The sequence below is a fragment of the Perca fluviatilis genome, chromosome 5, assembly GCF_010015445.1.
Source record: "Perca fluviatilis chromosome 5, GENO_Pfluv_1.0, whole genome shotgun sequence".
Taxonomy (NCBI): domain Eukaryota; kingdom Metazoa; phylum Chordata; class Actinopteri; order Perciformes; family Percidae; genus Perca; species Perca fluviatilis.
The window spans coordinates 327,120-342,500 of record NC_053116.1 but is presented as its reverse complement, the minus strand read 5'-3'; the positions used below and the strand labels follow the sequence as shown (position 1 = coordinate 342,500).

The following is a 15,381-nucleotide window of genomic DNA, read 5'->3' as shown; positions in this document are numbered from 1 at the left end:
CTCAAATCAAGGCATTGCAATTGTATAAATTAATATTAAAGTTTAATTAAAAAAATATCTAGCATATATATGGCTACAATCTGATAGTCACATACAGTATATAGTAGCCTAAGAACAGAATAGCTTACCTATTATTATTATTATTATTATTATTATTATTATTATTATTACTATTATTTTTTGAGGCACTTTCTTGCAGGGTTTCACTGAACATATCAGACAACGAGGGTGCATGCCCCTCATCTGGTGCATGCCCCTCATCTGGTGCAGAGAGACGAGTCTTTGTTTCTGCGCTCTGATCTCCTCCTGCGCTGGGCGCTGCTCCGTCTCCACGCGGGTTCTCCTCATCCATCGCGGCCTGGATCATTTCTCGTGCTAGTCCAAGTAATGGTCTTTATAACGCGGATCAAGTCCAGTCGCGATGAAGTGCTGAGGATCCGAATAGATCTCAGTGAAACGTGTGCTGACAGACTCTAAGAGCACTTTTTATTGTTTTCACTCCATGGTCCGTCTCAACCTCTTTGCTGAGGAGACGCTTTGCAGGTGGAACGGATCGGGTACTGACACACGTGCAGGTCGCGGTTTCTGTTTGCGTCATCACAACATTTTCGGCCGTACTGTTTCGGTGATAAAAGTATATTAAAAATTTTCGGTGGCCGAATATTCGGTGCATCCCTAATACTGATGTTTTTTTTTCCTCACTGTCCTGGCCTGCTTTGTGTTTAATGAACGTGTCAGTATTGAAGACATTTTTCTGGGCCGAGCGTCCTTCACAGTACATGCATTGTTAGTTCATGATTTTATTCGAGCAGGTCAGTTTAAAAATAAATAAATAAAAAAAGCTTCTTATGAGCCCTCCAGATAGCTCAAGTACCTTCCCCATTTCCAACCGGGAAAAACTAATCTTGGGCTGACTGGAACCTGGCTCCCTGCAATCTGACATCGGTTATCATGTATCACACAGGACAGGACGATAGGACATGAAGTAATTGGATGTCCTCTGTCTTACATTTCCAACAATTTGGTGTCTTTTTCAGTTCTAAACCTTCTGTAGTCAGGTACAGGTAGTCCAACAGAAACGATGCATGATCTTGAACAGAATGAGGCGCACCCTCGCATTGCGTGACAGTGTTAATATTCCTACAGATTCTGTCCCACTCAATCATCCAGCGTAACACCCCAATCCCTTTCCCATGTCTTCTTGAGGACTGACCAGGCTCCATTCCCCAGGTTCTGCATAAGCATAGAATAATACCCAGAAGCCTCATGGCCTTTTCCATATTTCTGCAACACCTTATTTAAACTTTCTGGTGCTGTAGGGGCTGAAGATCTTGATCCAATGGAAGGTATCTAATAAAGATATGTTTGGTATTGGTACAAAAACACACGAACTGTATTGACAGTGATAATGTAGTAACCATACCAGCAGCGGCGCACACTGCCGTTAACCTGAAGCTACCAGGCATACAGCTGTCAAAACATCCTGGTCCTAATTACCTCTCTTTTTGCTTCTAGATCATTCCAGTAGACAAACTGGTGAAGGGGAAGTTCCAGGACAACTTTGAGTATGTCCAGTGGTTTAAGAAGTTCTTTGATGCCAACTATGATGGGAAGGAGTACGACCCAGTGGAGGCTAGGCAGGGCCAGGATGCCATGCCCATACCCAACACTGCCACGTCAGCTCTCACCAAAACCCCTAAGAAGGCCCTCAGTCAAGGTCAGAGCTCTGGTTTGGGTCACACCGTTTGAAATCTTATTGGGGAAATGCTGGTAAGTAACAGTTTTTAAGTTAATAACCTTCTCTTGTGTGTCTCTTCAGCTCCTCAAAGGCCACCTGTTGCCAAGGTAGCGCCCAAGCTGGCTAACGTCAGTGCGAGGAAGCCGGGAATGGGAGGAGGCGACGAGGAAAGGGCGGAGCTTATGAATGAGGTCAGCACATCACCTGCTCTATACAGTCACTATTGAAAGTGAAATGACTCCGTTCTACTACTAGCAGATAATTTAAAATGAGCTTTATTGGTGTGTTCAAAGAGGACATGTAAAGTTAGTCCAGGGTTTTTCTGCCTTTTATACGGCTTGGGCACAAGTGGATTTTCCCTCCACCTGAGCATAAAAACAAAGTGAAGAGCATCTGGAACCGACACACGGGACGGGCATCTGCTTGTTGTCTTTTGCTCAAATGTGCCCATGATGGTTGCCTACACAGTCACAGTGTTACAGCCAAGAACACACACATACACACCCTGCATGTTGCCCACATAGTGTCAGCTGCAGCCCACCTGTTAGCGAGTGTGGTGGAGAGAGGGAGTAAGAAGTTAGCAGTAACTATTATAGCTGTGAACGTAGCAGTGCACTCTGTGTATAGTTTATCCGTCGGTAGTCTATGCATTCCACTTCTGGGATTGCTACAATGCTGCAGGAAATTCCGCCGGATGCATGTCTTTTCGGTTTCCTTCCGCTTTTTGTGTCGGCGTTCTAACCTCCGGTAGATTTGTGAGGACTCTGGTTGACTGCTCCTCAGATCTCTGCAGGGTAAATCCAGACAGCTAGCTAGACTATCTGTCCAATCTGAGGTTTCTGTTGAATGACTATTTTGCAGCGGCTCCATGCGGAGTATAGCACCGCCTATGACGATTGTGATTGGTTTAAAGAAATGCCAATAAACCAGAGCACATTTTCCTCCCATCCAGGAATGCTATGTGGAGTAGCCAGACCCTCCTTCAGCGCGATTTGGAGGAGGGTCAGGCAAAGCGAGACTAATCCGTCGGTGAATATATGCTACAACTCCTTAAGACCCAAGCCAAGTTCCTGTGTCTTGCTGCTACCTGCTGCTTAAAGTGAAGGGGGTTAGCCACGGAGCTAGCAACATCTTCAGCTCAGCTAGCTGAAAAGCTGTGCCAATGTTTACGCTACTTTGTCGTCTGTGTCTGTGTCTGCAGCTCTTTTTAGTCACTGCTTTTTCAGCTTTAGTCTCTTTTCTTTGCCCTTTAAGCGTGGCAGTGGCAACTTTTGCTGAGTTTTCTCATTGATTCTCCAGCAGGCTTGCAGTAAATCTGGTGGCATTGACGCGCACTGAGCTCAGGCTCGTTCACAGTGGGTGGAGTACGAGCAGCAGGGCAAGGAGGCAGTTCATTGGTTCTTAAAAAGCTGTTTGGTTTGATTAGTGGGAGTTTTTACAGGAGCACAGATGACAGATCTTTTTCGCTCATTTTTTAGAGCCCATAAGTTATTTATTGCTCTCAGGGTGTAAAGACCATTTAAAAAGTGTATATTGCAGGGCTCATTGCTAACTTTTTAAAGTGGTTGCCGGCTTGGCAACCAGGCATCAGTTGGAGCAATTCATTTCATATGTAACTATACCACATATTTTAATAATGAAACAATGAGATAATGGCTGGCAATATAATTCCCCATCTCTCTCAAATAGTACGGATCACAAAACTCCCAGATCAGATCACGGTTTGGAGTCACGGATCGGATACATTTTTGGATCAGCAAAAAACGTGGGAATGATTAAAAATGTAATAACTTTTAACTATAATGAATTCTTTCACCATTAAATTGCTGTTAAAAGACAAACGGATGAGAAAAGGGTATTGGTAACACTAAGTTTTCTACATAAGAGTGACATGACACTGTCATGACACAGTCATGACACATGAACCCTAACCCTAACCATAATGTGTCATGACAAAACCGAATGACACTTACTAAAAAAGAGTTGTGTCATAAACGTTTATGACTTGTTTATGTTTTATGACACGTTCATGACAGTGTCATGTCAGTGTCTTATGTAGAAAACTTAAAGTAAAGTGTAACCAGGGTATTTTACAATAACTTTGAATGCACAACGTAATGACGACCTGTTGCTGCCAGACATCTGTGGTCTGGATGTGTCCAGTGATAGACCTAGGACACAACGCTGTGTCACTACGTCGGAGGAGTCAAATAATCAAAGAATTGTGCGGTGGTGTCACTAATATGCAAATGAGCACATTCATTTGCACTGGAAAAGTAGGAAAAAAAATTATGTTTTGGCCCCTTTGCTACAGGTGGAGATGCTGAAATCTACCATTCAGGACATGGAGAAGGAGAGAGACTTTTATTTTGGTAAGCTGCGGAACATTGAGCTCATTTGCCAGGAGAAGGAAGGAGAGGGCGACCCCACGCTGCAGAGGATCATCGACATCCTCTACGCCACAGATGTGAGTCTTCAGTGATGTCATTCGTTCTGAAGGCCAATGAGTTGATGCATACAAAAATGGCCTCAATTTGTCAGACTAGAAATTAAATTACACAATTTAAAAAATATGACATATGTAATATTTAAGTTCTGTAATTTAATATATTTTATTTATATCTATCTATCATAATCATTTAGTGAGACGAAATTACATTTTTAAGATATTTATTAATTATTACTATTAATCATAGAAATAGCAAAAATATGGCCATAAATAATACTAGAGTGATATTTTATATTTTTCTTGTCGATGAATCAGATGAAAAGACTCAAATCAACAGTGAATGAATCCATCAACAAACATTGTGTGTATCCTTAAAAACACCTGACATGTTCCTTCATCACCATGATCTCACACACACACACACACTCTCTCTATTTTATTTCTGACTCGATCCCACACACATTTGCTCTGCTGCGAACAACTGCGGACGCCATTCTAAATTCCAGCAGAGGAATGGCGTGCTCACTGAGGCTCAATGTTTTCAGTGCTACTGACTGACTGACCTCCTAGTTACCATTATGTCACTCTCATCTGTCCTCGTCGTTTTTGGCGAGTGGCATCGCTGTCACTGCTGAAAGAAAAATAAGTTCAAATCAATGGTAGAAATGTGGATTTGGAGACTCCTGACACCCCTAAATATGTTAAATATGTTTTTAGATGAAACGAGCTGTACAGCATTTATCACAAAGTGTCTATCTCTCTCAAATTCAAAAAGGCTTTATTAGCATGACCATATTGTAGTTAGGGATGGTACGGTTCATGAAAAAACACCCGAACCGCTCGGTTCGCTAGTCTCGGTTCGCTAGTCTCGGTTCGCTAGTCTCGGTTCGCTAGTCTCGGTTCGGAGCGTGTGTGTACCGCACGGTTCGTCAGTACACTGTTAAGCTGCACTAACCTCTTACTGCCATAGTGCCCACTTTATACACCTATGTTAAAACACTTACTGGAAATGACGAGCGGGATGGGCGTGACAAACGCAACCCATGGCAGCTGATTGGACGATCGCGTCACATGGGTCTGGCTGGTCCCTAATTTCAAAACGGACTGTCATGGCGGCTCGTTCAGAGTACGATCTCATATTGTACTAAAATAGTTCACCGAAACGTGTTTCTAAAAACATTTTAAGCGAGAAATAGGCCATGCAGTTGCTGAATCTGTCTTCATTTCAGATCGACAAAGGTCAGTTTAAAAGATTTTCGTCAGATTTTGAGAGACACCGAGCCGACCGCTCCTCAAGTGGAGTGGGGTGCCGCTGCAGGTCACGTCACGTCACCTGCAGAAATGTCAAGTGGGAGAGAGGCTGCCCAGAGCTGGAGGATGCGCCAGCGTCGTTTATAGTCTGGTGTGTGGGAACATTTTGGATTTCATGGTACCTATGATGAAATAAAACAATATATAGAACTGCCACTGTGTGCATGTTTTGTGCAACATGCATTCAATATGCTAATTTTAGCTATATATCATATGCTGAAGTATATTCTGGAGTGTTAAAGATTAAAAGAAAAAATAACAAGAACCGTACAGAACCGAAAACCGTGACCCTAAAACTGTGATACAAACCGAACCGTGGGTTTTGTGAACCGTACCACCCCTAATTGTAGTATTGCTAAAGCACATAGTACAACAGGGAAACATGTACATACAGTTTTAAGATGCAGACAAAAGCAACAACTATGTCATTGAAATGTAACCGCAGCAAGAACAGAACTGATGCATCAGCAAGTAGGGTTGGGCATCGAACCTTGTCCTTTTACCAATACCGACCGAATCACATCGGTGTGAGTGAGTAAGTAAGTAAACTTTATTTATATAGCACCTTTCACAGACAAACAGGGTCACAAAGTGCTTTACAGAAAGCACTACTACAGAGTATTGGTTTACATAAAGTCAAACGGTGCCAAATTCCGGTACTTTCACGTGCATCAGGAGCAGGGAGCACCAGCTGAGGATGTGCCTGAGTGTAATGTTATGTCCGGATCATAACCGAAAGCAATTATGACCAATTTAGTGCACCATTTAGATTAAACTTGCATGTGTTGCGCCAGGAGCAGGCATACATTATAAATCAGAATAGCTGCAAAGAATTAAATAATGGTTAAAATTGACCTATTCATGGAATGCGCCCATTGTTCTGAATCACGAATGGTTAGATTTGTCATGACAACTTGTGGTTGGTCGTTAGGGAAAGAAACCTGACGTTCTGCTGACGCTGTGTGGAGCAGGAGAAAGATGGCCAGCCGAAAACGTTGAGCTGTGTGGTTGTATTTGACTAAACTAGACGGAGACAGTGGTCTGTGCAACGTTTGCTGGCAAAATGAAAACGGGCAATGGCGAGTACTGGAAAAAAGTACCGTTGAATACCGAGACCAAACACCAGGCACAGGTACCGGTATTGGTTCTGATGTCAAAGGTACCCAACCCTATCAGCAATCAGCTATCAGGTGGCGCTGTTCTATGGCGACACGCAGCAGCAGTTGTGCGCGTTATGTTTTTGTTTGTTTGTTTTTCTAACGATTGTGTGCGACTACTAACATAGTTCATTGTTATTTTTAACTCTGCTCATACGTGATTTTGGAAACAATGACTCGCCTCAGACTGACTGGTTTTCTGCTCATTTTGACACTTTTTGGTCACTTTACGCGGGTGCTCTGTTTGATTACCACCTCTGTTACAACCGGGAGTTCCTACTGCTACTCCGGGATGCAGGTGGAGGGGGAATCGTGGACCCAGCTGGAAAATTCCCCATGGAGATCATCAGGCATGGTCCTTCCAAGGGGAGACCAGGGGATGAGGCCAACAAAGGCGAGGAAAAGAGGAAGCCGCGGCGGGGTTCGCCTGAGGCTCAAAAGACAGGGCCTCCGGAGGATCCCTCTCCCCTCGATAATCCTCGCCGATGTACAATCCCTCCGGAGCAAGGTGGATGAACTCCAAGCAAATGCCAGATTTGTATCGGACTACAGGAATGCCTGCCTTATTACACTGACTGAGACGTGGCTCAAGGAGCAGGATCTACAACCAGACTTAGAAATCGATGGTTTTGGAGTACCGTTGCGACTTGATAGGGACCCGGCAGCAACGGGAAAATCACTCAGTGGTGGTCTGTGATGAGCTGGTGCAATACAGTTACGGTCAGAGAAACTGTGTGCGCCGCTGACATCGAACTCATGCCTGTCTCTCTCCGTCCTTATTACTTACCGAGAGAGTTTCCACAAATATTTGTCACACTTGTATACAACGCTGATATTGCATCAAGGGTAATAGTACAAACAGTGCAAAGGCTGCAAAGTATCGCCCCTGACGCGCCAAACTTTTTATAATGGGCGACTTTATTTATCTATTTTCAAGGATAATCCCTTGAGATGCACAATCTCATTTTCGAAGGGGTCCTTTTAAGATACAAAAGAAACCAACATCAAGATGGAGAATCATAATTAAAGTAAATACAGCACAAGACAATAACAAACATTTAGATACAAAATTCACATTCATATACACGCACTCACTAACAATGCTCCCACAAACCTAATCCCTTCCCTTTAGCCATGATCAATCAGTGAGCCATCTGCGAAAATGCAAATACAGAATCAAGGTATAAATATGTTTATGCACTTCACTATCGCATGCAGGTACATAACTGCAAACATGTACAGTATATGAGAAAGAAGAAGGAAAAAAAAAGGATCAGGAACAAGATGTTTGAGAATAAGTAAAAAGATGATTTGAAAACATAAAAGGAAGTTATAGATCTGAGCGAGAGAGATTGTTCCAGTCTGATGGTGCTTTAAATTTAAATGCACGACGATCACTGTATGCTTGGAAAGTCACTAAGTAACTTTTCCCAATATGTCACATGTCCTACAAGACATATGAAATGTTTAGACCTCTGTTATGGTACAGTTAAAAAAGCCTACAGGTCATTTAGCAGAGCCCCCCTTGGTCGGTCCGACCATAACGTTGTTTATTTGGTTCCGGTCTACAATACTGTCCTGAGGAGAACAAAACCTGAGCGACGTTTGGTTCCGGTCTGGTCTGAAGAATCTACACAGGAGCTATTGGACTGTTACTCATGTACAGACTGGGACTTATTTAAGGAAGCATGTCCTAACTTGGATGAACTTGTTGAGACTGTTTCTGCTTATATACGTTTCTGTGAAAATGAAATCATTCCCAAAAAGGCTATTTCTATTTTTCCGAATAATAAACCATGGGTGACCAAATCCGTTAACAGTATCATTAACCAGAGAAATATTAGTTTTAAACAGGGGGATGCGATAGTCTATAATGACCTGCAGAAGCAAGTAAAGAGGGAGCTCAAATTATCTAAACTTAAATATAAGGACAAAGTTTAATCCCTGTTGAGTAGTGGCAAGTCACGCCCTGCATGGGACGGTGTGAAGTCAATGATGGGTTTACAATCCAATCATAAAAAAAATCTCAGATTTTGAGCTTGCAGATGAATTGAATTTTTTTATAATCGCTTTAATATTTACGATTTCACCAAGGAATTGTCCACGTACAGGGAATCATGGGCACAACAAAATGTGGCTATCATTATTAAGGACAGAGTTCACAGAATTCTTAGGGGGATGAAGGAAAGGAAGAGTCCTGGTCCAGGTAATATTGGTGGACGCCTACTAAAAAGCTGTGCAGAGCCACTGTCTGACATACTTGCCTTCATATTCAATAAGTTACTTCAATTACACTGGGTCCCTCTTCTCTGGAAAGAGTCAGTGATTGTGCCTGTGCCTAAGACCAAAGGACCTAAATCGCTTAATGATTTTAGACCAGTGGCCCTCACTTCTCTCATTATGAAAACTTTTGAAAAAATTATTTTAGCAATAATACAGCCACAACTACGGGTAGCCTGCTCAACACAGTTTTTAATCATCTGGAAGGGGCAAAGCAATTTGTACGACTACTATTTATTGATTTTTCATCAGCTTTTAATTGTATCCAACCCCACATTTTAGCAGAAGGACTTTCAAAGACACACAACATTAACCCAGGGCTAATAGCCTGGCTAGATGACTTTTTATCCTCCAGATCCCAATGGGTTAAAGTCAATGGTGTTTTATCGGGCAATCTTTTATCTTCTACTGGCTCCCCCCAAGGATGTGTCCTCTCCCCTCTCCTTTTTATCTTCTACACAAATGAATGTCGTTCACAATATGATGGAAGACAGGTTTTTAAATTTGGAGATGACTCTGTCATTGTGTCTCTACTTAATGAAAGTGTGATTGACCAATAGTGAAGGACTTTAACGATTGGTGTGAGCGTTCTTTTTTTAAAATAAATGTCTCTAAGACTAAATTATTGATTTTAGGAAACAGTGCCCCCCTTTTCCCCCCACTATCATTGATGGCCAACCTGTTGAGACGGTACAAGAATATAAGTACCTTGGCACAATAATTGATAGGAAGCTATGTTTTGAACCACATTGACCCCATGTTTATGAGAATGTTTTATTCCTGTTTTATTGAGTCTGTTTTATTTGCTGGTTTGGTTCTCTGTCCATGAAAAACCAAAAACGACTAGAGAGTATCGTTAGGACATGTGGCAAGATTGCAGGCATCAACCTCCCCACTCTCTCCCACATCCACTCCAATAGAGGGATAAAGAAGGCCCGATCCATTGCAGCTGACCCTAGCCCCCTGTCCTGCCAGTTTAAGTTACTTCCCTCAGGCCGTAGGTACTCCATGCACAGATGCAGGTCCAATAGACTCAGAAACTTTTATCCCGACTTCCATTTCCATTTTAACCCTCATGCCCTCCTTAAAAAAAAAACTTACTCTCGACACCTTCGTGGCAAAAATGTCCACGCACACAAACTGCTATTAAATCATCATATATCAATATTTTTTACTGCTTTTTTTTTTTCATAAATCACTTAAACAACTTGTAACCTAATCAAAACTACCAAACATTCAATCATTTTCAGGATTGTAACCCTTTTAAATGCCAGTTTATTTGAAGTATTTCATTTTTTATTACAAAAAAACAAAAAATTCCATATAATGAATAATATGTAGATGGGGCTTTGGTGGTGATTAGAGGCTTGGATATGTCAAAGATAAGCAACAAAACTGATTTGATTGCATTAGTACTTTTTATGTAGTTCCAGATACTCCCTCTGGACACCTTCGAGGCAAAAATGGCCCCATTGACTTCCATTATAACCACATGTTTTGATCTCACTGCCTTTACAGTATAAAACCATGCATTCTGTAATGTCAGCATTTCATTTGGAAGAAAACTAGTCATATTTGACATTTTTACAATATTTCACCAGATTCAACCATTTTGCCCTTGTAGGCCGATGCATGAAATTATAGGTGTGTGTGTGTGTGTGTGTGTGTGTGTGTGTGTGTGTGTGTGTGTGTGTGTGTGTGTGTGTGTGTGTGTGTGTGTGTGTGTGTGTGTGTGTGTGTGTGTGTGTGTGTGTGTGTGTGTGTGTGTGTGTGTGTGTGTTTGCGTAAACCTGTAAGCAAGCAATGATCATTTTAGGGCTGAAAAAAGGCATCTTTTGAAGGATGCATTTCATGTGTCTTTGAAGACGTGCTTGAATAAAAACATTGTCTCCTGCATTTGCTGTAAACTGGCGCTTATCATTTCAAATGGTTTGTGGGACATGGTGGCCCTGAAGACTGGTCTCCCACTATGGACATCCCACAGGCTCGGGTGGATTCCCCTTTGGACCCGGTACACACCAGCCAAGTGTGAAGTCCCATGTATGTTAAAATCTCTTGAGCATCCACATCACTCTATCCTGAGATTGAACACCTCCCGTGTAGGTTTGTCATTTCCTGAATCAGCTGGATCAAGTCAAGAGTGAAGAAAAGGTCGAAAGAGGATGCCACATCATGGATTCTTGATATGGCATATCTCGTGGGCTCTGACATCATGCCGGTCGGTGCTTGAATGTTGCGCAGCGTCTCAGTATTAGATGGAGACCAGACTTGCCGATTCTTCACTGTCCATTCAATGTTAGGATGGACAGGATCTTCAGTGTCCTCTCCACTTTCAGAGGAAGGGTTAGAGGCACTCACAGAATTGGAGGACACCAGTGACTATTTTGTCAGACTCCAGAAACTTGAGTCATCTTCAGATGAGTCCTGCAGTTGGCTGGAAGATAAAGGCTCCTTCTCTTTGCTCCAGGTCTTTCTCCTTCTCTAGAGCCAGGTGCATAAACACACTAATAGTTGTTTCTGTTTACAACAAATGCAGGAGACAATGTTTTTATTCAAGCACGTCTTCAAAGACACATGAAATGCATCCTTCAAAAGAAGCCCTTTTTTCACCCAGATTTACACAAACTCTCTCTCACACACAGACACGCATGCATGCGCACACACACACACACACACACGGCTCCATAATATAACTGGCAAAAGTAAGGTGCGCTTTTTTCACCACTAAAATTATCATCATTTGTTTACAGATTTACACAAACTCTCTCTGACACACAGACATGCATACATACACACACACACACACACACACACACACACACACACACACACAAGCTCCATAATATAACTATAATTTCATGCATCGGCCTACAAGGGCAAAATGGTTGAATCTGGTGAAATACTGTAAAAATGTCAAATATGACTAGTTTTCTTCCAAATGAAATGCTGACATTACAGAAAGCATGGTTTTATACTGTAAAGGCAGAGAGATCAAAACATGTGGTTATAATGGAAGTCAATGGGGCCATTTTTGCCTCGAAGGTGTCCAGAGGGAGTATCTGGAACTACATAAAAAATAATAATGCAATCAAATCAGTTTTGTTGCTTATCTTTGACATATCCAAGCCTCTAATCACCACCAAAGCCCCATCTACATATTCATTATATGGGAAAGAAACATTTTTTAGTGTGTTTTTTTTTTTTTTTTTTTATAAATGACATACTTCATATACATAAACTGGCATTTAAAGGGTTACAATCCTGAAAATGATTGAATGTTTGGTGGTTTTGATTAGGTTAGAAGTTGGTTAAGTGATTTATGAAAAGAAATGCAGAAAAAAATAGTGATATATGATTGAATAAGTTTTTGTGTGCGTGGACATTTTTGCCTCGAAGGTGTCCAGAGGGTACAAAATGAATCATTTAAGTATAAAAGACATGTAAGAGTAAAAAACACTGGATTTAAAAAATTTGGCTGAAATGAAAGGTTCCTACAAAATGTCATGCCATAAGCAGTAACACAGCAAAAATGATGACAAAATGAAAAAAAACAACTTGAGAAAAATGTACAAAAATGACCAAGGAGGGCATGAGGGTTAAACAATTTGCCAGAATTGTTTTAAATGTGTATTTTTATTTTACTATTGTGGTTTAGATATTGTGGGTATTGTTGTGTACTGTAAAAGTCTCTCTCTCTCTCTCTCCCTGTCTCTGTCTCTCTCTCTGGCTCTCTGTCTCTGTCTCTCTCTCTGTCTCTGTCTCTGTCTCTCTCTCTCTCTGTCTCTGTCTCTGTCTCTGTCTCTGTCTCTCTCTCTCTCTCTCTCTCTCTCTCTCTCTCTCTCAGGAGGGTTTCGTGATTCCGGATGCCGAGGAGCAGGAGGAGTTTTAATATTCAAGACAGCAGGCGATGCCCTGGTCTACACGCCCCCACCTCAAGATCCTTTCTCAAGCCGAGACAGCCAGTTTGGTTTTCTATCATCACCAAACCTGATCTCTCGACTTGTGCCCCACCAGCCCTGAACCCAAATCCCAACCTGCTGGACCTCTTCCTCTATCTTCTTCTTTTAACAATAATCAAGAAGGCCTCGGTCAAAGGCTCTTCTTCTTCTTCTTCCACACCTGTCAGTCTGCGAGAGTCCCAGGCCCCCACCCTCACCTGTAATCCCATCCTTCCCCAAACCAGATTGTGCAGTACATGTCTGGTTTTTGTAATGGACTTGAGTGTGAAAACACGGTGATGTTCTGTGTGTGTGTGTGTGTGTGTGTGTGTGTGTGTGTGTGTGTGTGTGTGTGTGTGTGTGTGTGTGTGTGTGTGTTTAAAATCCATTTGAAACCAATCCAACACGAAGAAGCTCCTCTGAAGACCTGGCTGTCATCACTTTGTCCCAAACTAAGCCACATGGTTTGTTTTTGTCTGATGGCGCGGCAGCCATTTTGTGCCTCTCCTGTTGATACTGAATTAGATTAATTTGTAGGAAGATGCATGCCCAGAGAAATACACACACATTCCCAACTACGACACTTAGTTTTGCAGTTTTAAAAAAAAAAACCAAATCTGAGCTGTATTTAGTATGTTTTGCTAGCTGGTCCCATTTTGAGTCCTGCTGAAGATGAGTAGTGTGTTTTGAACTACTTGATCCAGTTTGATGTAGCCGATATATTTGACTCTGAAGGGCTCAGGGTTTAGTCTGGGACAAGGCAACAGCCGGGGGGGTTTCTCTCTGCCTTTTTACCACCAAGGAGACCTCCTGCTGTAGTCGTGTTTGTAAATGTGTGCTACTGTTTATATGTATTATCCCCCTCACTCCATTTCATTTCTTATTCTTTTTATTTAGTTTTCTCTGTTGCAAGTTATTTAGGCACCTGTCAGTGATGCTCTTAACATTTTTTTTTCACGCTCACTAAAACATCACTGTGGCAAGCTTTGACTTGTTTTCTCACAACAATAGAGAAAAAAGGAGGGGTTACTGATATAGAAAGTGCTGCTCTTCTTGTAGCAGATCACATGCTCCCACTTGACCTCAGCTTCTTAAATCAACTCTAGGAAAGTGGCTTTTTCTTCCAGTCGATGTGTGACGGCAGCCTTTTGATCAACATGCCCATGTTTAGTAAAAAAAAGCTTACCAATAGTTTTCGGTTATGTCTTTTTGGAGTTTTAAGGCCCACCCCACCACTGTTTTATAGCAGTTACCCTTACTTAGGCTTCAGCCAATAGAAAACTCCTCCTGAGGGGGGGGGGTCCAGAGCAGATCGGAGTTAACTACATGTAGCCGACTGCAGTCCCCGGTCCTTTTGTAAAATGTCATTTTGACTTTTTTTACCTGATTTGAAACAACCATTATTGTTGATTCCACACAATCTGTTTTCTGTTAGCAGCAACTCGTTGTTATTGAAGTACATCACTTTATCAATGGCCTTATTCATAACCAATTCCTTTTCATAAGAAAACATTTTTCATAACTTTTTTTATTTTACTTTAATGTTAGTCTTATTGGGCAAGTGTTTGTACTGTTAGTCCTATTTTTAACGTGTTGTGAAAATAAACAACGTTGGAGGTATTTTGGACAAAAGCTGTGTGTCGGGTTGCCGGGAACCACCTAATGTTCATACAGCAAACTAAATATACATATTTAGTTTCACTGAATGGGTTTCTGATGAGTTGTGTGGGTGTTTTTTTACCACCAGTTGGCTCCACGGTGATATAAATGTATCTCAGCTGCAGACTTTGAAACTCTATTGCGTAGAATTTAAATTAGGATCGGTTAGCTCTGGGGTGTCCCTCAGCTGATGGAGAATGTCTCCATCAGAGACCCGGTAACTCCACCATTTAACAAGCACTGCCATGTGTGTTGAATGTTGCACATAATCAAAGGGTGCCTGGCTATCTTTTTTTTTTTTTTGTATTTTCTGGTAGTTGCCTTTTAGTAAAACCGCACTTAGAAAAAAACATGAATTTTGGTTTTCAGAAACAATTTCCAGATCGTACTTTTTTTCAGAATGTAAGCTTTTATTTTTTCCGTTCTAAAGAGTGATTTGAACTACGGAGTTTCTTGATGTGAGCACAGTCCACCTTGGTATGGTGGCATCTGTGCCCCTATGAATATGAGCTTAAAGTTCTGACTGACTTTCAGCTTTAATTTGGTTTTTACATCCATTTATTTTGGGATTACTTTAGGACTCGTTTTACTCAGCCACCCAATTTTTGGACATTGCAGCAGGAAAATGATCAGCCAAGATGAGTCAACCAGAGAGTTTAGTCCGACTCATCAGTCGTATGGCTCAATTTCTAAAGCCAAAAGCTCTGAAAAGTTGGAAGGGAATCTGGCAAATCTTATCAATGTCTGCTGATGTCTGAGGGACATGTGAAGGTCCAGGACTAAAAAGGATTGGACCAAATATTAAATATAAGTTTGGTCACCTGAAACTGGGGCACTGAATAAAAAGCT

The 15,381-nt window shown here is 41.7% G+C and overlaps 1 protein-coding gene across 4 annotated transcripts in view; it reads left to right on the top strand.

Annotated features, from left to right (window-relative positions):
- Window positions 1–14,173, top strand: part of LOC120558871 (microtubule-associated protein RP/EB family member 1-like) — a 36,889-nt gene extending 22,716 nt beyond the window's left edge. For all 4 annotated transcript variants that reach the window (XM_039800187.1, XM_039800186.1, XM_039800185.1 and 1 more), the window contains exons 4-7: window positions 1,516–1,717; window positions 1,820–1,929; window positions 4,053–4,205; window positions 12,780–14,173. In XM_039800187.1, the coding sequence (XP_039656121.1) occupies window positions 1,516–1,717; window positions 1,820–1,929; window positions 4,053–4,205; window positions 12,780–12,824 (510 nt within the window). In that variant the 3' untranslated portion in view covers window positions 12,825–14,173. The remainder of the gene's footprint in view (window positions 1–1,515; window positions 1,718–1,819; window positions 1,930–4,052; window positions 4,206–12,779) is intronic.
- Window positions 14,174–15,381: the final 1,208 nt, after the last annotated feature.